The 24,842-nt window shown below is 44.2% G+C and overlaps 1 protein-coding gene across 1 annotated transcript; it reads right to left on the bottom strand.

Moving 5' to 3' along the window:
* Positions 1–3,632: 3,632 nt before the first annotated feature.
* LOC132882906 (ecto-ADP-ribosyltransferase 5-like) lies at positions 3,633–11,386 on the bottom strand. The gene is made up of 4 exons (XM_060916010.1): positions 11,301–11,386; positions 10,911–10,991; positions 4,188–4,912; positions 3,633–3,995 (listed from the first exon to the last, which is right to left on the bottom strand). The coding sequence occupies exons 1-4, from the start codon at positions 11,301–11,303 to the stop codon at positions 3,902–3,904; spliced, it is 903 nt and encodes a 300-aa protein (XP_060771993.1). The 5' UTR covers positions 11,304–11,386; the 3' UTR covers positions 3,633–3,901.
* Positions 11,387–24,842: the final 13,456 nt, after the last annotated feature.

Genomic DNA, 24,842 nt, shown 5'->3' with positions numbered 1-24,842 from the left:
TATCACACAGGTCAGTTCAGTTATTAAAATGGAAAAAGTCACTGTACAAACTGTAAAAGTGTTCTCTTGATAGGCTAATCCAACCACGTTCATACTGTTCATTTACCATTCGCTAATATTTTGAACACACGTGAGCGATAGCTACCTTTCTTTGGGAAAAACTGAGTGACCAGTTGCCTGCCTCTCCAGTCCCTCTCAGCTTTCAGCTGCCTTTCTTTACGTTTTTGACAGCCACTCTTCATATTTAGCGATCATAGACTGTACGCACTCCACTGCTGGCTGGCTGGCTGGCTGCTGCACTGCGACACAGCAGCAAGTAGCGTTGCACTGATCAGCACACAGATTTAACGCATCGCGCTTCTACCAGAACTGGACCGTACCATTTCGCAAAAGGGGGAGGGTTAAATGACAATATGTTGAAGAACTCAAGAAATAGACAACCTTGTTCAATTAGCTCATTTTACCAGATGGAATATTGCACTGTTGTTATTTCAAAAGTCTTATTAAAATCATCAAAAGCATATTATCAGCCCCTTAAAGGGCCCCATGGCAGTGCTGGGCCCCTAGAATTGTTCTAACCTTTCCCCCCTGGCGGCGCCCATGGAGAGAGAGAGAGAGATCCCCACATCCTGGAAAGATAATCACTGTGTGGGTAAAATTTTGGGTTTTTAAATGTGAAAAGTGGAAGTTTAGTAAAAGCAGAAACTTCCATTGCAGGAGCTTTTCACTCTTTAGGCTCTGAATTTTCTGGAATGTTCATTACAGGAATGTAACAGCTGAGCCAAAGAATTACAGACTTCAGTTTGAAACAACTAAACTTTTGTTGTTGTTGTTGTTGTTATTGTTGTTGTTATTGTTGTTGTTGTAAAGATGGAATAAATGACACAAATCTGAAGTCAGAGAAAAAGTCATCATCACGTCTCCCAGTCACTCTCATATTTCTGGGAATTTGCTGATTGTGTAATATTTGGCAAAAATATAACCTCAGTGGAAAAAGTCTGAATTCTGTGCTGCTCCAGGTTCTGTAAACAGGAGAAACCGCATCAACAACCAACCAATCAGGACAAGGAGGTGGGCCTACTCTCCTGTCAATAATATTGTTGTCAATTCAGAAAGCTCCACCTCCTGAACCCGTGTTTATATGGTTTATCCAGGGGCAGAACACATGCACATGTTTTTGGAATCTGAAAAGAGGACCTGTGCTTATTTCAATTTTGAGCTTTTAAAGTTTTATTACATTAAACCTTATAGATTCCTAAACACAGACATGAGAAGAATATGTGAAACTCCACATGGACTAGAACATGAGCTCCAGATCAAAGTGTGAGGCCTGGAAGCATGAGGTTTCATCTCTACCTGCTGCTCCAGCATGAATCCCTGCTTGGGAATTCACTGTGCAGTTTTTTTTTACATCGTGCTTCTCTTATTGTGCTTCAATCATAAAAAGGTCTGTGATTACTGTATCAGATGATAAATCTGTAGAAATAAAGTGCGCTACTGTATTTCATCATCAGCAGCTGTAAACTCTACAGTCAGACCATGTCACTTCCTTCACACAGCTGGAAAGACATTTGGAGTTTTGTACAGTGGTGCTTGAAAGTTTGTGAACCCTTTAGAATTTTCTATATTTCTGCATAAATATGACCTAAAACATCATCAGATTTTCACACAAGTCCTAAAAGTAGATAAAAAGAACCCAGTTAAACAAATGAGACAAAAATATTATACTTGTTCATTTATTTATTGAGGAAAATGATCCAATATTACATATCTGTGAGTGGCAAAAGTATGTGAACCTTTGCTTTCAGTATCTGGTGTGACCACCTTGTGTAGCAATAACTGCAACTAAACGCTTCTGGTAACTGTTGATCAGTCCTGCACACCGGCTTGGAGGAATTTTAGCCCATTCCTCCGTACAGAACAGCTTCAACTCTGGGATGTTGGTGGGTTTCCTCATATGAACTGCTCGCTTCAGGTCCTTCTACAACATTTCGATTGGATTAAGGTCAGGACTTTGACTTGGCCATTCCAAAACATTAACTTTATTCTTCTTTAACCATTCTTTGGTAGAACGACTTGTGTGCTTAGGGTCGTTGTCTTGCTGCATGACCCACCTTCTCTTGAGATTCAGTTCATGGACAAATGTCCTGACATTTTCCTTTGAGAATTTGCTGGTATAATTCAGAATTCATTGTTCCATCAATGATGGCAAGCCGTCCTGGCCCAGATGCAGCAAAACAGGCCCAAATCATGATACTACCACCACCATGTTTCACAGATGGGATAAGGTTCTTATGCTGGAATGCAGTGTTTTCCTTTCTCCAAACATAATGCTTCTCATTTAAACCAAAAAGTTCTATTTTGGTCTCATCTGTCCACAAAACATTTTTCCAGTAGCCTTCTGGCTTGTCCACATGATCTTTAGCAAACTGCAGACGAGCAGCAATGTTCTTTTTGGAGAGCAGTGGCTTTCTCCTTGCAACCCTGCCATGCACACCATTGTTGTTCAGTGTTCTCCTGATGGTGGACTCATGAACATTAACATTAGCCAATGTGAGAGAGGCCTTCAGTTGCTTAGAAGTTACCCTGGGGTCCTTTGTGACCTCGCTGACTATTACACACCTTGTTCTTGGAGTGATCTTTGTTGAATGACCACTTCTGGGGAGGGTAACAATGGTTTTGAATTTCCTCCATTTGTACACAATCTGTCTGACTATGGATTAGTGGAGTCCAAACTCTTTAGAGATGGTTTTGTAACCTTTTCCAGCCTGATGAGCATCAACAAGCCTTTTTCTGAGGCCCTCAGAAATCTCCTTTGTTCATGCCATGATACACTTGCACAAACATGTGTTGTGAAGATCAGACTTTGATAGATCCCTGTTCTTTAAATAAAATAGGGCGCCCACTCACACCTGATTGTCATCCCATTGATTGAAAACACCTGACTCTAATTTCACCTTCAAATTAACTGCTAATCCTAGAGGTTCACATACTTTTGCCACTCACAGATATGTAATATTGGATCATTTTCCTCAATAAATAAATGACCAAGTATAATATTTTTGTCTTATTTGTTTAACTGGGTTCTCTTTACCTACTTTTAGGACTTGTGTGAAAATCTGTTGATGTTTTAGGTCATATTTATGCAGAAATATAGAAAATTCTAAAGGGTTCACAAACTTTCAAGCACCACTGTATTACACATGACACACATGACCTCATCCACTTCATTCCAATCATTCATTCAAACACTTTCACTCACACTGGCTGGATATCACCAGAACACACACACAGGCGGGGCTCAGACACTTCAGTGACCCAGTAATCAAAAACATAACAACAGTCAAGAAGAAAAACAGCGAGCGCTTATTACATAAGAGCAGGAAAATCCAGATCATATGGAAGATCTAGAAACCACAGATGAAGAATTGTTCTGTACTGTATCTCAGTGACTTGATGAAATATTTCACCTCCACAGGAATTTTAACACTTTTATACAGGATGTGTAATAAACAGCATCTGGAAGAATATGAGGATTTGTTGCTATTGTTGTTGTTGTGAAATTGTGCTGTTTTCTGAGACAATGGACAAAAATTTCAGAGCCAAAAATAAATCAGTTGAGATACGTGGTAGAAAGTTTTAAGATTCCTTTAATGCAAACTCAAATAAGTCTTGACCAGTTACTTCCCTCTTTCCTTCTTCTCTCACTTCCTGTCAACTTACATCAAAGAAACAAGTAATAATGAAGTTTATTAAACTCATCAGCGTAACAGTGTTTTCCAAATCTGTGACATACTGCCATAGACACCTTTAGAAATTAGTCATCTCTTGTCTAAATTTCTACATTTCTATCCATATTATGATATACAGTAGAATTTTTCCATCTACATGAAGATGTGAGTCACTCCATCACAGTAAACTGAGTCAACAAGGAGGCTGTCAGAGCCAGAAGTGTGAAGATCAGAGAGGTGGAGGATTCAACATCTGCAGAATTCCTTCAGAGAGAGAGAGAGACATTAGAGGAAACATCCAGTCTGCATCACTGTTAATTTCAGGCTTAGTGTTTTGTGTTTAATGTCAGGACACGGGATTCAAATGTCTAGAAGCAAATTGGAAATCTCATCATGACAACAAAAAATACACAATCTTATATAAGTACTTGAATTTACTATGATTTATTGACGTACCTATGGAAGAAAGCGCAGTTGTGATTGCTGAGAAAGCGTGAGTGTGTTAAAGTGATTAATTTATATGTGGTATCATCATCGGTGGTAGCATCGCGAACATCCTCCACTGTGAAAACCTCGGCTGGAGAAATAAGACACTGGATTTCCTCAGATGTACACGTGTTCTCTTCAACATTAATCACAGAACAGGAAGTGATGTTAAACATGGTGACTCCATCTTCTTTTGGCTCCAGTTCTTCAATTGTAGAGCTCAGTGTGTTTTTGGCATTGATGAACTTTCCGAATCGGACCTCGGTCCCCGTATCTGCTGTGTATGTGTTCCTGGTGGCATAGTACTTGGTCTCACATTTGTTTGTGGGCTTCAGCAGTCGCACGGAGTCTGTTAAGAGAAAATGAAGAGACTTGAAGGGAAACTCATCTCTGTAGGTCAGGGTGTTGTTTCCTTTGCTATAAACCAAATTGTTGAACATTTTCCTAAATTTAGGCTTAGAATTTCCGTATGCCTCTAGAGCATCAATGTGATACGATGTTCCACCAGTAATGTTCTTTTTGCACGTTCCACTGTATTTCCTCCACAACTCCTCAAACTCTTTATCATCCTTGAGTTCTTTCTGGAGCAGGCCATCTATTTCAGTAACAGCCTTCAGCATTTTGTCTTGACACTGTGAGAAGATGTCATCTACTGCATCAAGAGCCATGTCCAACTTCCTCAGGTCTGCTTTCACCTGCAGAATACACAAGCAAATATATAACTTAAAAAATGTAAGAAAGAGCAAAAAAAATGAGAATGGCAAAACTCATGATGTGACTAGAACTCCTCCCAATACCTCATAACAAAACTCCACACAATACACTACAAAACAACCCAAAAACCAAAGCAATCCAAACCCAAATTGCAGTATAACAAATCTCCACCCAATACATTACATTATAACCCAAACTCTATGGGGTGCCAAGTGTCACCGGGCCCATTTCGTGGACGAAATGCATTTCTTCCATTTGCTCAAGGGAAGGGAGGGGGGATGCCCGTTTTAGAGGGGGGATGATATTGAACATTTTTTATTCTGGGGGGGGGGGGGGGGGTGCATCCCCTCCATCCCCCCTCAACTCGAGTACAGAGTTTGGGTCATTGTAATGGATCTCAAGCAGCACAGAGACAGGAGTTCTTGGACGGCAGTTTATTTCCTTAGACAAAAAATATTTAACAAAACAGCACTCTCAATCAGCGTGACTGCAGCGTCCAAGCCAAGATAACTTTCTTCTGCCGCATAACTGTATTAATACTGATGCAAAAAGCTACATACATTTTGGCAAATGGAGACACATACCTTACACAAAAAATATTTAACAGAACAGCACTCTCAATCAGCGTGACTGCTGCGTCTGTACAATCAAAATAAGCAAACAAATAACATTACGTTCATTTGTGTTGACGTATGCAATGCCACCGTCTCAGAATACGGGAGACGGGACAGACAGAATGTTCATGCATGAGTTCAGTAGTTAATTAGCGTTCGGAAACCGAGTAAACATTTGGAATTCCTTCACGCCCATATAACAACAATGCATGCACAATACAATCTTGATGCTTAATACATGTAAAGCTAAATGGATTTTGCATGCATACTAGGATATTACCCATAAAATGACCGCTTTGACCCTTCGTGGTCACCGTACTCCCAGCCAGAAGAAAGTTATCCTGGCTTGGGTAAGGTTCACTGTATTAAGCACTCTCGTTTTATTCTATGCTTCATCTTAAAATGCACTGTAATTTGTAAATTCGATACATCTTATGATTTATGTAATTGTGTGCACATTGGTTGGAATTAGCCAAACTGTTAAGAAGTTTTATTAATTTTTCCTGTCACCACGAGTTACCATGAGTGACTAGCTCATTCCTCACGATGGCTTTCGCATTTGATGCATTAGCATTCTGTTCGTTTTGTGGGTAATATCCTAGTATGCATGCAAAATCCATTTAGCTTTACATGTATTAAGCATCAAGATTGTATTGTGCATGCATTGTTGTTATATGGGCGTGAAGGAATTCCGAATGTTTACTCGGTTTCCGAACGCTAACTAACTACTGAACTCATGCATTGCATACGTCAACACAAATGAACGTAATGTTATTTGTTTGCTTATTTTGATTGTACAGACGCAGCAGTCACGCTGATTGAGAGTGCTGTTCTGTTAAATATTTTTTGTGTAAGGTATGTGTCTCCATTTGCCAAAATGTATGTAGCTTTTTGCATCAGTATTAATACAGTTATGCGGCAGAAGAAAGTTATCTTGGCTTGGACGCTGCAGTCACGCTGATTGAGAGTGCTGTTTTGTTAAATATTTTTTGTCTAAGGAAATAAACTGCCGTCCAAGAACTCCTGTCTCTGTGCTGCTTGAGATCCATTACAATGACCCAAACTCTGTACTCGAGTTGAGGGGGGATGGGGGGGATAACACCCCCCCCGAATAAAAAATGTTCAATATCATCCCCCCTCTAAAATGGGCATCCTCCCTCCCTTCCCTTGAGCAATTTTATCAATAAATGTGGACATTACTTCTATTTAACATTGGAATTAGAAATGCCATTCCACGTAGCTTTGCTGAAACTGAGCATACAACAAGCTACCGCGAGAGAGGGCACGCGCAAGTGAAGCGTTTGAGGAGGTGACATTCAGTTGGGGTTCCGTTATTTCTGATTTCATTCGGCGTCAGTGACAGCAGCGGATTGCAGCATCATGGCCAAGCGGAGTGGACAGCAAGGCCTAAGCAAGTTCGGATTTAAGATCGCAAGAAAAAACATTTCAGGAGGTAAGTCAAGAGTTACGAATATCAGTCACACTTTCTGTCAGCCCACTATCATGCTGTAAAGTTACCGATATGTAGCCTAATTTGTGGGCGGCGGATAACAACACAGCTATCATAATGAATGTAGACTACGTTCAGACTGCACCCTGAAACGACCCATATCCGATTTTTTTTGCCCATATGCAACCTGTATCCAATTTGTTATTGACAATCTGAACAACACGGATCCAATTTTTTTCACATGCGACCCAGGCCGCTTGGATATGTGGTCCTAATTCTGATGCATATCCGTTATTTTCACATGTGACTGCAGTCTGACCGGACAGGTCGCATTCATGCGACCTACACGTCATCAACAAGAGACAAACGTCACTATTCTGCGTTGGCTAATCCCACCTCTTTGGTGGAAAACAACAACATTTGTACAGTTTTCAGAATTTAAATAGACTTTTATAGAATTGATCAAGCTAATGGTGGATTTGGTAGGGACCTGGATGTTGATCTGTTAGCCTGATTAAATAAAACAGTTTCTATAACTGATTTATAACTTAAACCATCCTGTATTACAAGATTATAAGATTGTTCTGGAAATTTCCAGTAATTTGACACCTTCGGTCTCATTAGTCTGCTGCCCACATTAATCAGATTATTGTGTGAGTTCCGCCGCCGCCACAAAAACCACATCGCCAGGTCTCGCCTCATCTCCATGCTTTACTTGCAAACTTGAAGAGTGCGCTTTTATTTTGTTTACGTATTACGTAGATGTGCTTATTACGTGTCAATTTGCGCATGCGGGACACTTTTGGGTCGTTTTCCATTCATATTGGAGATCGCATACAAGTCTCATATAATTGGTAATGTGAACGGCCTAACAAAAAAATCGGATTTCACAACAAATCGGATATGGGTCGTTTCAGGTTGCAGTCTGAACGTAGTGTTAGTTTGGAGTCTAGCCAGCTATCGATAGCTTACTCAGGTTCATGTTAGCTTTGATTTCTTGTATAAGGCCATTAATTTAATCAGCCTGGACGTTCGTTTGTTATTCTTCAGGCAACAAAAAGTGTTATTCAAGACAGGAAGGCTAAAATAAACGACACTAGCAGTTTTGAAGGCTTCATTGCCTCATTAGAGAGCCGGTCACTGAGCAGGATTGGTGTAGGACTCGACAAAGTGTCTGCTAAATTGCAGCTTTCTTTTTCTTCGTCATAGGCTCTTCTTCTGTCTCCTCAATGGGTCTTTTCCCCTTTCCAAAGAAACTTTCCAAAGATGCCTGCTTTTAACTCATTTTGCTAGCTTGTATCCAGTATGTATCAAAGTGCTGGTATGTATCAAATCAAAGTATCCAAGGCAGCTCTTTGGTAACCGTCAACGTTAAGGTGTCACGTGACCTAGATAACAGCGGGAATCAACGTTACAAGAATAAACACAATAATAACAAAAAGGAAAAAAAAATGCATAATGCCTCAAACATCTTTTAGGAAGTTTAGTCTGATTTACAATTTACTGTTGCTTGTTTTAGCTTATTGGTTACCTACCTACCTCTGTATTTAACTCAATGTTCCCAATGTTCAGCTTTGAATAAAAATTCTATTGACTTGATATGAAAAGATTCAGTTGTTCATTTACATTGCCTGCTGAGGTTTTAATAAATTATTTACCAAACGATTTAAAAGGAGCCTACCATGACTATGAAGTTACACTTCAAATTTGTCATCTGCATTTCACCCTAATATGGAGAATGTGGTAGGTATGTCAGCCAGGAGACTGACTAAATATGACACATGACATCCACACTGTGGATGTTTTACAGTAAAATACCAGTGTATTATGTTTTTTACAACAATAAAAAGGGTACACGGTGTGTACTACACACTTTATCAGCACAAAATACTGTATGTCTGGTAAATGAACAAGGCCCACAGACCTATGTTGTGTGCAGACCCTCCTAAAAGCAAACCAGTTTCCCACCAACGGACCGACCGATGGGTCGACACGCGACTAAAAATTTCACCATCCCCCCGGTTTGATTTTACAACTCGACCACTGGTCGACACGCGACTAAAAATTTCACCATCCCCCCGGTTTGATTTTACAACTCGACCACTGCCCAAACTCCACCTAATACATTCGCCAGCAGCAGTTGTCCATTGCTAGCGAGGATGCACAGAAACACAGGTGGGCTGCGAGGCCCACACCAAAACAACAGAGTCGCCCGCAGCAGTGGCACAAACAGCCCAGCTGAGCCACCACAGAATGTCTGGCCTCATGAGCTCTCGCATACTATTCTCCTCTCCTAATGAAGTGCCTTGCACAGTAAGGTAAGACAAACGATGTTGTGCCCCCATCGTGTTTTCTCTCTGGACCTCCAGATCTGATGCCAAGTGATACACAGGACCTGACCGGTATGGAATTTGCCCCACAGTGACAGCTAACTTGCCGAGTGATGCCATCTGTTGGCCATTTGAGTGGATCTTCTGCATGCCATCTGGTAGTGTGCCATTGACCCTGTTGGGTTCATCTGCCACATTACACTGAAAAGCGCCCTGCTGCCAGCACCTTATTGGTGATGAACTATTAAACCCATAGCTGGAACCCAGGCAGGTGCTACCACTCCGCATCAGAGCAGACCTGGGAGCAATGGTGATTAAGGGGTAACCCCATTTTCTCCAATAGTCAAGTCCTCCTGGACCTGAGACTCACCAACAGTTGCAGTTTAAAGTCATACCCAGGACTAACCAATACATCATAGCAAAACTCCACCCAATACATTACATCATAACCCAAACTCTTCCCAATACATTACAACATAACCCAGACTCCTCCCAATACATTACAACATAACCCAAACCCCACCCAATACATTATATCATAACCCAAACCCCACCCAGCACATTACATCATAACCCAAACTCCTCCCAATGCATTACATCATAACCTAAACTCCACCCAATACATTATATCATAACCAAACTCCTCCCGATAAATTAATCATAACCCAAACCCCACCCAATATATTGCATCATAAACCAAACCCCTCCCAGTGCATTACACCATAACCCAAACTCCACCCAATGCCAGAGTTATTATTGATTTTAAATTTTCATTATTTTTTTCTTTAATTTTTCAGTTTTTTTTATTTCAGTTTAGTTTTAGTTAATAAACACATTAGTATTTAAAATTTATATTTTTACTTTTATTTTGAGGAATTGACTAGTTTTAGTGAAGTTTTTAATTAGGTTAGTTTTTCAGCTATTGCACAGTCATAGACATTAGATTAGATTAAATTAGATTGAACTGTATTGTCACTGTGCAGAGTTCAGGTACAAATCCAGTGAAATGCAGTTGGACCCTCGATAGAACATGAACTGGTTCCAGTTTATCTCCTGCTTACATGTGTTATTGACTACATCAGTGAAAAACAATGAGGTCAGTGTTTTAACAGTGAAATAACGTTTAACAAGAATGAAAATACGTGACGGAGGGTTTATGACTCTGAATGTGTTACACAGGTGTATCAGCAAGTGTGTTTTTATATGTTTATAGGCAACAGGAAAGAAATCCATGTTTGCTGAACTAAATTAACCTGGATATGATCTTAATGCACAATAATTCTCTTTAAACACACAAATAATAAGTAACTTACTGAAATTCAACATAAATTCATTATAATTTGCCGCAATTCCTTTTAATTTACTGAAATTTATCATAAGTTATGCTCATTTACAGTAATTCTCTGGAATACAGTGTGGTATTGTCATGATTTATTTAAGCCCAGGTTTCTGTAAAACCATTGTGATCTGGTACCGTTCAGGATAAAACAGTTAATTTTGTAGATTTGATCACAATAAAACAGAGATCTGTGTGTTAAGTGTTATAATACAGAATGTTAGGAAGAAGTGACTTGTAAAGACTCACAGTGTGGTGAAGTGCTGCGAAGACAAGCAGCAGAAACACACTCACTCCCTCACATTTCACTCTCACCATCTGTCCCTTCCTCTGGACACAGGAAGTGGAAAAAAAATAACACAGTGTAAAAATATTTACTGTACTGTTTCAGTTAAAGATGTGAACATGTGACATTCAGCCCTATAAACATGATGTCCTGAAACACTGAACAACAAACACATGGTGTAAATATTAAAGTGAATGATTTACAGTATACATTAGTTTTAATATTAGAAAAATTAAAAAGTGAAAATGTTACAATTGCACTGTGGACAGAGACAAGTTTCACGACTGATTACAATCAAATTATAAAATTATATCAATAAAATAATCAATTACTGAAATATTCTGGACACTCACCATGTTCAGGCTGTGCAGTTAATGAAGTCACAACTTTGGTGTGTGTGTGTCACACACACATACACACGAGTTTATCTTCTCGTGTGCCCACCCTGCAGGAAAGAATGTGATGGAAAGCTCCCCCTTTACCAAATTCGTCAGCAGTGTAAATCCTGATAATGTCTTTCCTCCCAAGTGAGAACAGAAATAACAGGAAGTCTGAACAATCAGCGTCCTGCACTTCGACATGGCACTGAACTCAGAGCAGAGGAGAGAGTGTGGACAGGACAAATCTCAGACAAAATGCTGTCAAAAATTAAAAATAAAAGTTCTGAAGTGAGGTTATAGCTATTGCTGTTCGTGTGTGTGTGTGTGTGTGTTCAGGCTGAGGTGAAGGAAATAATCACTCAGAGTGCTCCATGCTAAAGTTTCATTTATTTTATTAAAACACATTACACCCGTATTACACATGACACTTTAATAAAATTACATTTTATTAAAACATATTCATTTTCTGTGTGTGTGTGTGTGTGTGTGAATAGAGGGTTGATACAGTCGAGGAAAACACTCAGATCTCTATACACGCCCGTCTTTCAGCAGGGAGGAGGTTGTTTTTTATTTCCTCTGGAAGATAATTTCCTGCAAACCCGTGAACACATTTCTAACATATTTCCTGCACCAAATCCCCATTCTGTCTCTCCTTTTTTATTAGTATTTTTTACTCATAACTTTCCAGTCAAATGTCCATAAAAATTGGAGAACATTCACACAAAAAACCTGTTTCCTGTCTGACCGTTAAAATGATATTGAAATGGACTCTGTGTCCACGCCCTTCACTGAGGAATAGACATGTCCTGGTGCCGGACTCCTTAATCCTCTTTAATGGCAGTGTTAAAGATGAAACGATGGAGGGCATCAGGACGAGTGAGACTGCTGTGTAAACTCAGTGGAGTTTCTGTGTGGTGTGTATGTTGTAGCTCTTACTCAACTCTCCTGCTTTTCTGATGTATTTTATCTTCTCATGACATCAACCAGCTTTCATGGAGCTTTTCTGCTCCAGTCTGCACTCTGCTCCAAACACATCTCATCCATTCACATCTTCATAACGATTAATCCATGAACATCGGTGTAATCTTCTCATTTATAATGATTTTATAACTGTTCACACACTCACACTAATCCTTATTAATATTTTGCGATTCTCTCCAGTTCTTTGATGCTCTACTGGGTCTTCTTAGTCAGTGTTTCTCAACCACCAGGCCGCAAAGCGCCATTTAGTGGGCCGTGAATTTTTTTTCAAGTTGAAGTTAATCTTTTACTCGTAGTAGGGTACAGTTGCTGGGTTGTATCCGACATCATCTCATCTCATCTCATTATCTCTAGCCGCTTTATCCTGTTCTACAGGGTCGCAGGCAAGCTGGAGCGTATCCCAGCTGACTACGGGCGAAAGGCGGGGTACACCCTGGACAAGTCGCCAGGTCATCACAGGGCTGACACATAGACACAGACAACCACTCACACTCACATTCACACCTATGGTCAATTTAGAGTCACCAGTTAACCTAACCTGCATGTCTTTGGACTGTGGGGGAAACCGGAGCACCCGGAGGAAACCCACGCGGACACGGGGAGAACATGCAAACTCCGCACAGAAAGGCCCTCACCGGCCACGGGGCTCGAACCTGGACCTTCTTGCTGTGAGGCGACAGCGCTAACCACTACACCACCGTGCCGCCCATCCGACATCATATCCACCTCATTAAGCTACGGTCACACTACAGCTTGTGATGCTTTGCGATGGGTTATCGATGAAAATGAGGCATTTTGGTGGTGACGCATGGTGATATACACATCAGCTAAAAGTTGTGGTCACACAGTAGGCAAACACTTGACTGTCACACCTTTACGCACTTGAGCCTGGTGCAGCTCGAGCTGCACATGCTCACGGAGCATGTTGTGCATGCACTTGGGACCCAGTCGTTATGGGAAACACTTGGTACTGATTTGAGCACAATCAGTGGATATGGACGCTGTTTTCACAGAGGCTTTGCAAAGCATTATCATTATCACTGTCACGTTTGTTTCTAGCCATGTTTATAATGCTGTTAAATATCCTGCTTTCTGCTTTGCTTTTGTAAATATCACACCTGCTAATAAATGCTCTTCCTGTACTTAGATCTGTCTACCGCCATCTATCTTGTCGTGTCCTGATTCTCAGATCTTTAACCCAGTCATAAAAAGTTGTATGCCTCCATGCTCTTCCAGGTTTTCATCTGTGTGTCCGTGTAGAACACTGTCTGCAGCATTAGGTAGTTTGAGATGTCGGGGAACTCAACAGATGGATAATTTTCCAACTCGCAGGAAAAATCCTTCTTTGTTAGCGTGTAAGGATCTATCCCATTGAGTGGTTTCTGTATCCACTTCTTTTGAGCGTACGTCTTGGTTTTAGTAACTTGTTAGTTTTCTGTACACAACCATGGCAATAAGTTCTTGTGTTAATTGACCAGATTCCACATTTGGATCACTAATCCCTTCAGTTCATCATCCATACAGTTTTAAATACAATACCTACAATTAAAACCAGTTTGTTTTATTGCATTTATTTCCTGGGCTCCCATCTGTAACAGGGAGTGATGTTGCATTCCGATAATACACATTACAGTAGATTATTAGATTCTAATATATGAGCCAAAATAATTGGGGAGCTTTTTTAATGAGTCCCAACTCATTACAAGTATGAATAGGTGGGCCTTAAAGCAGAAAAGTTTGAGAACCCCTGATCTAAGTCATATTTCAGCTACTTCCTGCAACTTACAGACACAACACTTTCCGCAACACATGAGCTGTTACGAGGATGGCCAACAACTGTGCACTTCCAATTGATGTCAGGTAGATTCCCATGCAAGGTTTTTGTGTTCTTCAGGATGGTTCCAAGTGGAAGAATCATGATGGGTATCACTGTCCCTTTTGAGACACTGTGAATTCTCTTGATTTCGAATACTAGGTCCTGATATCTCTCCACCTTCTCTTCCTCTTCTATTATTATTATTATTATTAAATCCCAAACTATGAAGTACTTTACCACCTGAGCTGAAGAGTATGTGATTATAACCAGTTAAAATAACTATATACCTGAACGAATCTTGAAGGAGTGTGTGTGTGTGTGTGTGTGTGTGTGTGTGTGTGTGTGTGTGTGTTAAACACTGTTGAAGAAGTTATTTTTTAAAGCATAACTTTTTACAAGCTGCCAATTCCTTCACAATGGAAAAAAGTTGAACTACAGTAAAGCTTTCTGAGGGAGAAATTGACAGTCAGGTTCACTGAAGCTATGCAGAAAAAGCAGTTCAAACAACTTTGTAAAAAAAATTGACAATGTACACCCACCCATTATCCATAACCGCTTATCCTGTGCAGGGTCACAGGTAAGCTGGAGCCTACCCCAGCTGACTACGGGTGAGAGGCGGGGTACACCCTGGACAAGACGCCAGGTTATCGCAGGGCTGACACATAGAGACAAACAACCATTCACACACACATTCACACCTATGGTCAATTTAGACCCACCAGTTAACCTAACCTGCATGTCTTTGGACTGTGGGGGAAACCGGAGCACCCGGAGGAAACCCACGCAGACACGGGGAGAACATGCAAACTCCACACAGAAAGGCCCCTGCTGGCCACTGGGCTCAAACTCAGAACCTTCTTGCTGTGAGACAACAGTGCTAACCACTACACCACCATGCCACCACTTGACAATGTACAGGTGATACAAAATTATAACTAAATATACCAAAAAAATTAACATAACAAAAAATGCCCTGTATTTAAGTGCCCACATGTCATACACAAACACACAGTATTCATGGGAAAGGGTGAGGAAAGTCAGAACCCCGAGCCCAGGTGAGAGTGTTGCACCAATCAGGATCACTCAGTTCGCCAGGTAACTTCTACAATTGCACGCAACACCTTTTCTGAACATTTATTAATAAATACCAATAATCAATATTTACGATGAATTGGCACTAAGTATATTAAAAGTTTAGTTTCACAAATTCAGATTTAAGACATTAAGAGCTACAGACAAATATTTTTCCCAGGTGAGCCGACCATCCCTGAGACCGGACCCTGTACGTACAAAACTCCACAGTCCCATCTTGGCTTTTTACAAGGACAAAATTCACAAGGAATGTTATATTTCTGCTGTAAACAAATCCAGACTGTGTATTATTTGACTACAACTAAAAAATTTCACCTTTTTAACATTTTCTGTTCAGAAAGTGGACCTGGCGTCTTAACATTGCAGTTGGTAGGACTGAAAAGAGAATGGACTTGGCTTGAAAATTTGAACGAGTACACCTTTTAGGTCCCTCCCCCTTCCTCTCCACTGTGCTCCAGCCCCACCTCCAAAGCCCCTCCGTGCAGAGGAGGCTCCTCCTGTTGTGAAATATCAACACTGTTGGCCAACAAACAAGCAGAAATAAATCTTTTCCATATGAAAAGTAATCTACCGTAATATCTATTCAGTAAAAGAATAAGCACACACTATTATTTTTAACAACTAAAACAGTCTTCAACATGCACCGTATCGACACTATGAACAGCCTGAACACTGGTCTAAACAATAGGCCTGTCCTTTTACTTGTCAGAGCAGAGTTTGTTGTGTTTATATGACCCATGAGCAGTCTCTAAAGTACTAATCTGATAGCTGGTTCTGTTTCAGATATTTGCTTAAGTACAGCCATGCACTGTAAAAAAAAAAAGTTGCGCCAACTTAAAAATTCAAGGCAACTTACTGCACAGGATTTTTGAGTTTATGTGACAACTAAGATTTTTAAGTTTTGAAGAAAGTTGTGCCAACTTATACTTTTGGTCTCAGATAACTTAGCCTTCATATTCACACAAACTTAATTTTTTCAGTTTTACATGATAAGAATTCAACTTTAAGGCCACTAATCTTTCATCCAAGTAAAAACTTCAAAATTTGAGTTCAATTTTCTTTTTATCCCACAATAAAACAAATAACAATCCAGTTCAAATAGCATGTTTATTTTAACATGATGGTAGCAAAACTGCTATAAAACTGTAGTGGCAGAGCTTTTTTGTTAAGTCACACATTCACTTATTTTAAGCCTGAAGCTAATTTGACAAACAAAATGTACAAACAATTCAGTACCAGCCAATTAAAATGCTACAAATGGCATACAATGGTGTATAATATGCATACAATGAACATAAAGAGTGACTCTATTAAAACACATACATATTCAAAAGGTTGATAAATTGCAAACTGCACGTCATTATGAACAATAGCACACAGCTGCACTTGTAGATTGTAATCGACCACTGCGTAGTTCAAAATCAAAATGAAGGTAGGACAAAAATTTCCAACCGAAACGGAATTTCCCTGAAAGGAATGCCTCGTAGACCCCGTACAACGTAAAACTCCAAAGTGAGCATGTGCGAAATAGTTGACCTGGCCTCAACTAGGGTTCAACTACAGTTTCTCAATTGGGACAATTTAGATAATGCATTTAGGCCAACTTTTTACATAAAACTTTCAAAACATAGTTGAAGTAATGTTCTTGGTCTAGTTTACAATGCAAGTAACCATTTTGCTGTCGCTGAAGGCAAAAATCCTTGTGAGGCAGACAATTTTGAGTTGTATTTTTTACAGTGTGGTGATTGTTCCTCAGGCTGAGATTTCGGAAGTTTATCCATGAAGATAACTGAGATGAACTGAGGTGTGCAGTTGGAACAACTGAATGGTTCAAGGTGAAGGTGGGACTCCATCAAGGATCTGCTTTGAGTCCTTTTTTGTTTGCCATAGTGATGGATAGCTTGACGGACGAAGTGAGGCAAGAGTCACCATGGAACATGATGTTTGCGGATGATATGGTGATATGTGGTGAAAATAGAAAGGAAGTTGAGTTGGGTTTGGAGAGATGGAGGTATGCATTGGAACGAGGAGGAATGAAGGTGAGCAGTAGCAAAACAGAATACATGTGCATCAATGAGAATGGGGATGAGAAGATGCAAGGAGTAGATGTAAAGAAAGTTGGTGAAGTCAAGAAAAAAAGAGAGAATGCACAACTTTATTCATCACACACTTGTGAAATTTACTCTCTGCATTTAACCCATCTGAAGCAGTGAACACACACATGCACACACATACACACGTGAGCAATGAGCACACACACATACCCAGAGCAGTGGGCAGCCATGCTAACAGCGCCCGGGGATCAGTTGGGAGTTTGGTGCCTCGCTCAATGGCACCTCAGCCCAAGGCCGTTCCATATTAACCTAACCGCATGTCTTTGGACTGTGGGCACCCGGAGGAAACCCACGCAGACATGGGGAGAACACGCAAACTCCACACAGAAAGGCCCCCGCTGGCCGCTGGGTTCGAACTGTAGTGGGTTCTAACCACTACACCACCGTCCCACCCTATCTGGGGTCAACTGTGCAGGAAAATAGGGGCTGTGATAGTGAGGTGAGAAAGAGAGTGCAGGCAGGGTGGAGCAGTTGGAGAAGGATTTTGGGAGTCATTTGAAATAGGAAAGTCCCATCAAAAGTGAAAGGTAAGATGTATAAGACAGTAGTGAGACCAGCTGTGATGTATGGATTGGAGGCAGGACCCTTAATGAAGAGACAGGAGGCAAAGTTGGAGGTGGCGGAATTGAGGATGTTAAAGTTTGCGATGGGAGTGATGAGGTTGGACAGGATAAGGAACGAGCACATCAGAGGGACAGCACATGTGGAGAGCTTGGGAATTAAGCTAAGAGAGATGAGACTGAGATGGTATGGGCACATCCTGAGAAGAGATGCAGAGCACGTTGGAAGGAGAATGTTGAGGATGGAGCTTCCAGGCAAACAAAAACGAGGAAGGCCAAAGAGGAGATACATGGATGTGGTGAGAGAGGACATGAAAGTGGCAGGTGTGGTAGAGAAGGATGCGGAAGACAGGGAGCAATGGAGACGAAAGGTCCGCTGTGGCGACCCCTAATCGGGAGCAGCCAAAAGAAGAAGAAGAAGCTCCATGAAGATGTTATCACTGTGTAAGCACTGAGCAAAAACCCAGCTCTTTTGCAAGTATTTGACAAAGGTCAAGTGTGTGTTAGTGGCTGCTTGACGAATGTGCTGCCTGGGTGTGGCCTCCAGAGCAGGAAGTTTCCTTTGGGTACTGGGTCACGTACTGGATTGCAAAGATTACTGATTGATGCCTGTTTTGGGTGAACAGAGCGCTCTCACTGTGTCTCTTCTCATTCGCCATAAAGACACAAAAGAGATGACACAGTTCAGAGTTTGTTCTTTAATGATATCCCTTTACATGTAAAAATCACACAAAACAAGAATCGAGAAAACAGATTCATGGGGGGGTCACTCCCTCCAGGAAATACACCACGCCATAAGTTTTTCTTTTACTGATAGATTTATTCGTTGAAGCTTCATCACCATTAAATCCACCGTCAAACTAAACAAAACACATAACAGGCTGCGACCCAAAATAACGTTGTGGCAGCGGGGGCGTGGTCAAGCGCCGGTCTGTGACAGGAGGGCGGAGTCAGGGAAGGTAAGTGACAGAATCACTTCACCTGAGAGCAATTAACCTGTGTTTGTGTGTCTTCCCAGCAACCACGCCCTATATAAGGAGAGAGAGAGCAGAGGAAGTGAGCTCTCTCCTGCACCAGACGACTTGTGTGTGTGTGTCTCTGGGTGACTGGGAGTGTGTGTAACTGAAAAGGAACACAATAAATAGTTTTTTTGAACTCAGTTCTGTCCTGCCGTACTTCTGTGCTCCACCCACCTGCTCTGACCTCTACAGTGGTGCCGAAACCTGGGATCTGGAGCGCAGCAGCCTTTCAGCCCCATGGAGTCCTCCCCGTTTGCTGAACTGGTCCACGCCCTTGCCATGGCCCAGCAAAGCCAGCACCAGGCGCTACTCACCCTAAGAAAGGAGCAAGAAGAGCGGTTCGAGGCCCTGGTGTTGGCCCAACAAGAAGATCGACAGGCGTTCCGGCACCTCCTCGCGTCGGCGGGGTCCACCAGCGCTCCTGCCGCGGGCCCGTCTCCCCTCACTGTCACCAAGATGGGCCCGCAGGATGACCCCGAGGCGTTCATCACGCTCTTTGAGCAAGTCGCCGAAGCCTCGGGGTGGCCAATGGAGCAGCGCGCGGCGCGCCTCCTCCCCCTGCTCACGGGAGAAGCACAGCTGGCCGCGCTACAGCTCCCCGCCAACCGCCGGCTGGCCTACGCGGACCTCCGCCGGGCCGTCCTCCAGCGCGTGGGGCGCATTCCAGAACAGCAGCCCAGCGCTTCCGCGCGCTGCGCTTGGAGGAAGTCGGCCGGCCGTTCGCGTTTGGCCAGCAGCTCCGGGACGCCTGCTGGCGGTGGCTGAGGGCCAACAACCGCGACGCCGAAGGAATCCTCGACCAGGTGGCGCTGGAACAGTTCGTCACTCGCTTGCCAGCAGGAACTGCGGAGTGGGTCCGGTGCCACTGCCCGGCGTCGCTGGATCAGGCAGTCGAGCTGGCAGAGGACCATTTGGCGGCTGTCCCGGCGGCAGGACGGCAGAGGGCATCTTCTCTTCTCTCCTCTTCTCTCTCTCTCTCTCTCTCTCTCTCTCCCTCCTCCTGTGTCCCGTCCTCGCCCCATTCCCCCACCGCGGAGGCGGGGGCCGGCCCCACCCCAGCCGGCCCGCCACACCCGCGGTGCCCTCCCGTTTCTCCCTTCTGTGTCTGTCTCTCCCCCACCTCAGGTGAGTGAACCCCAGATCACCGGTGCAGAGGGAAAGCCCGGGCCGGTTGGCTGGCGCTGCGGGGAGCCGGGCCACCTTCAACAGCAGTGCACGACAATGGAAGTGGGCGTGGTGGTTCGGATCCCCGACGCGCCAGAGGCCGCCCTCGATCGGGCCGGAGCGTATCGCATACCGGTGAGTATCCAAGGGGCTACATATCAGGCGTTGGTGGATTCTGGTTGTAATCAGACCTCAATTCGCCAAAGCCTGGTTCAAAATGAGGCATTGGGGGGAGCACAAGGGGTGAGGGTGTTGTGTGTGCACAGGGATGTTCACCGCTACCCTTTGGTGTCAGTCCACATTATTTTCAGAGGGGAAAAATTTATAGTGAAGGCGGCGGTTAATCCTCGCCTTACCCACTCTTTAATTTTGGGGACTGATTGGCCGGGATTTCAGGGTTTAATGACACGCCTAGTAGAGAGTGGGTCCTGCCATTTGACAGGGGGAGGTCCCGGTGTCGCTTTGGCGGGAGCAGCTGTCACAGAGCTGTCTACGTCATCTCCGCGTCAGAGTGAGGAGCCGCCGGCTCCTCCTCTCTCTATTGGGGAATCCCTCGCGGATTTCCCATTAGAGCAGTCGCGAGACGAGACTCTGCGGCATGCGTTTGACCAAGTGAGAGTAATCGATGGTCAAACACTCCAGCCGAACGCCACCCCGTCCTTCCCCTACTTCACGATTATGAAGGATAGATTATACCGAGTGACGCAGGACACTCAAACTAAAGAGCGAGTCACGCAGCTTTTGATTCCAAAGAGCCGCTGGGAATTGGTATTCCAGGCGGCTCACTGTAATCCCATGGCTGGACACTTGGGGCAGGATAAAACACTAGCCCGAATAATGGCCCGATTCTATTGGCCGGGGATTCGCGCCGATGTCCGTAGGTGGTGTACGGCATGCCACGAATGCCAGTTAGTAAACCCAGTGGCCATTCCAAAGGCGCCTTTGCGCCCTCTACCGTTAATCAAGACCCCGTTTGAGAGAATTGGGATGGATCTCGTCAGGCCATTAGATCGGTCAGCACGAGGGTACCGCTTTATATTAGTTCTGGTGGACTATGCAACGTGATACCCGGAAGCAGTGCCTCTGCGCAATATCTCAGCACGCAGTATTGCAGAGGCACTCTTCCGTGTCATCTCCTGAGTTGGAATCCCGAAAGAGATTCTGACTGACCAAGGCACTACGTTTATGTCACGAACACTGCGCGAGCTGTATGGGTTATTGGGGATTAAGCCGATCTGCACCAGCGTATATCACCCACAAACGGACGGTTTAGTGGAACTGTTCAACTGCACCCTCAAGAATATTATTAAGAAATTCGTAAGTGAGGACGCACGTAATTGGGATAAGTGGCTCGAACCCTTGCTGTTCTCAGTGCGAGAGGTCCCCCAAGCCTCCACGGGGTTCTCCCCGTTCGAATTATTATATGGGCGTAAGCCGCGCGGCATCCTGGACGTGCTGCGGGAAAATTGGGAGGAGGGACCTTCACAAAGTAAGAACGAAATTCAGTACGTTATGGACCTGCGCGCAAAACTCCACACGCTCACCCACCTAACTCAGGAGAATTTGCGGCAGGCCCAGGAATGGCAAGCCCGCCTGTACAACAAGGGTACGCGCCTTAGAGAGTTCACACCGGGAGATAAAGTACTCGTACTGTTGCCCACGTCAAGCTCCAAATTGATCGCCAAGTGGCAAGGGCCCTTTGAGGTCACACGGCGAGTCGGGGACGTCGAATATGAGGTGAGGCGAACAGACAGGGGTGGGGCGCTACAGATCTACCACCTCAATCTGCTAAAACTCTGGAACGAGGAGGTTCCCGTGGCGTTGGTGTCGGTAGTTCCGGAGAAGGCGGAGCTGGGGCCGGAGGTTCAAAAAGGGACATTGGCATCACGTACCTCTCCGGTCCCCTGTGGAGACCACCTCTCCCCGACCCAACTCACGGAGGTCGCCCAGTTGCAGGCCGAGTTTTCGGACGTGTTCTCGCCCCTGCCCGGTCGCACTAACCTCATAGAACACCACATAGAGACGCCCCCGGGGGTGGTAGTGCGTAGCCGCCCTTACAGGCTACCCGAACACAAAAAAAAGGTGGTTCGGGAAGAACTTCAGGCCATGCTCGAAATGGGCATCGTCGAGGAGTCCCACAGTGACTGGAGCAGCCCGGTGGTCTTGGTTCCCAAGGCCGACGTCTCGGTCCGGTTCTGTGTGGACTATAGAAAAGTCAACGCGGTGTCTAAATTCGACACGTACCCAATGCCTCGTATTGATGAGCTGCTCGATCGACTAGGCACAGCTCGCTTTTACTCGACACTGGATTTGACGAAGGGATATTGGCAGATCCCCTTGACTCCATTATCCCGGGAGAAAACGGCCTTTTCCACACCGTTCGGCTTACACCAGTTCGTCACACTTCCGTTTGGGCTGTTTGGGGCGCCCGCTACATTTCAGCGGCTGATGGACAGGGTCCTCCGGCCCCACGCCACCTATGCGGCTGCATATTTAGATGATATTATCATTTATAGTAATGACTGGCAGCGGCACCTGCAACACCTGAGGGCCGTCCTTAGGTCGCTGAGGCGGGCGGGACTCACTGCCAACCCAAAGAAGTGTGCGATTGGGCGGGTGGAAGTACGGTATCTGGGCTTCCACTTGGGCAACAGGCAGGTGCGTCCCCAAATTAATAAGACAGCAGCGATTGCGGCCTGCCCGAGGCCCAAGACCAAAAAGGGGGTGAGACAGTTCCTGGGGCTGGCTGGCTACTATCGTAGGTTTATACCTAATTATTCGGACGTCACCAGCCCGCTGACTGACCTCACTAAAAAGGGGGCGCCAGATCCGGTCCAGTGGACGGAGCAGTGTCAGCGGGCTTTCTCTGAGGTAAAGGCTGCACTGTGTGGGGGGCCACTTTTACACTCCCCTGACTTCTCTCTCCCTTTTACGTTACAGACGGATGCGTCGGACAGAGGGCTGGGGGCCGTTTTGTCCCAGCAGGTGGAGGGGGAAGACCGCCCGGTCCTGTACATCAGTCGGAAGCTGTCAGTGCGTGAGGGGCGCTACAGCACGATTGAGAAGGAGTGCCTGGCGATCAAGTGGGCGGTCCTCGCCCTCCGTTACTACCTGCTGGGGCGCCGTTTCACCCTCTGTTCAGACCACGCGCCCCTCCAGTGGCTCCATCGCATGAAGGATGCCAACGCGCGGATCACCCGTTGGTACCTGGCACTCCAACCCTTCAACTTCAAGGTGGTCCACAGGCCGGGGGCGCAGATGGTCGTGGCGGACTTCCTCTCCCGTCAAGGGGGGGGGAGTCGGCTGCAGGCCGGACGGGCGCCCGGCCTGAGTCGGGCGGTGGGGGTATGTGGCAGCGGGGGCGTGGTCAAGCGCCGGTCTGTGACAGGAGGGCGGAGTCAGGGAAGGTAAGTGACAGAATCACTTCACCTGAGAGCAATTAACCTGTGTTTGTGTGTCTTCCCAGCAACCATGCCCTATATAAGGAGAGAGAGAGAGCAGAGGAAGTGAGCTCTCTCCTGCACCAGACGACTTGTGTGTGTGTGTCTCTGGGTGACTGGGAGTGTGTGTAACTGAAAAGGAACACAATAAATAGTTTTTTTGAACTCAGTTCTGTCCTGCCGTACTTCTGTGCTCCACCCACCTGCTCTGACCTCTACAAACGTTAATAAACGTATCTCGCTGGCTGCGCAAAACCAAGAAGGGTGAAAACGGGCAAACAAAAAAAAAACCTCCAGGGAAATGGACAATGCAAAAGGGACAAAAAAGGAAACTTCTTGAAGAAACTTAAACTTTATCTCCCAAGTGGAGCCAAAACCTCTTGTGCTTCATGGTTTTAAATATTGCGACCACTAAAGTGTCCCTACGCAACACAGTCCATGAACAAGGTTCCTACCTATTTAAACAGATTAGCACAAAAAATAAATTAAATACAAAACACATCAAATTACATCAAAAATTACAAAATAAAACATCAATGCCTTTTATGGCAGTTAAAGGGGGAATGAGCTGAGTGCAGTCTATAGCCATGTTTAAACTATTTCCTGTAAAATGGGGTGGGCGTATCAATCTGAGTATCGATAGTATCGATACCAAATTGAGTATCAGAATCAAATCGATACTAGCGTCAGGCCCGGCGCCAGGAACAGTTTACTAAAGGGGCAATTAGAAATCGCAAGGGGGCAAATATTTTTCATATAGTGTGTAGTAGTGATGGCGGTCTGACAACGTGTTTCAAACAATTAACTGCGCCAACCACAAAACCACGGCCCCGAAGGTTGCTTTAGTACGGGAAAATCATGTGACATATTACCAGGGCAGTTGCGCTTTATCAACACCCTTGCCCACCTGTTAACCCTCCCCTCCAATTTTCTCACAGACACGCGTTACAACCGGAAAGATGCCAAACATAAAACAACACACACAAACCTACAGGCAAGTCCTTTAAATTTAAAATACATACAAATAGCTCCGCGGCATGAAAACAAAATGTCAATGCAAGTCTAAGGTACTTGGCTCGGCAGCCAAAATCATAATTTAAAAAAATCAACAGACCCTGTGGCTGCACCAGTAATAGCCTTCCTGACTCGCACCGAGTCAACGCTAACCACTTAATCCGCGATCCCAGTTTAGGCATGTAGGGGACAAAACACTGTGAAGTGATGAATTTTCACCCCCGCTGCATGGGGGGTAACGTGTTTTGACACAATCCCTTTTCTTATATCCATTTTGATGCCATCTAACACACAGTCAGCAGCAAACTACGAGCT

The sequence above is a fragment of the Neoarius graeffei genome, chromosome 3 (genome assembly GCF_027579695.1).
Source record: "Neoarius graeffei isolate fNeoGra1 chromosome 3, fNeoGra1.pri, whole genome shotgun sequence".
Classification (NCBI taxonomy): Eukaryota; Metazoa; Chordata; class Actinopteri; order Siluriformes; family Ariidae; genus Neoarius; species Neoarius graeffei.
The sequence above is the reverse complement of the archived record's forward strand: the minus strand, read 5'-3'. Positions and strand labels throughout refer to the sequence as shown.

Excerpts from the sequence above, each read along its gene's own strand:
- LOC132882906 (XM_060916010.1), bottom strand. Across the intron at positions 4,913-10,910 it reads TCGCAGCACTTCACCACACT|GTGAAAGCAGACCTGAGGAA; the intron begins GTGAGTCTTTAC and ends TGTATTCTGCAG. Across the intron at positions 3,996-4,187 it reads AACTGCGCTTTCTTCCATAG|GAATTCTGCAGATGTTGAAT; the intron begins GTACGTCAATAA and ends CTCTCTCTGAAG.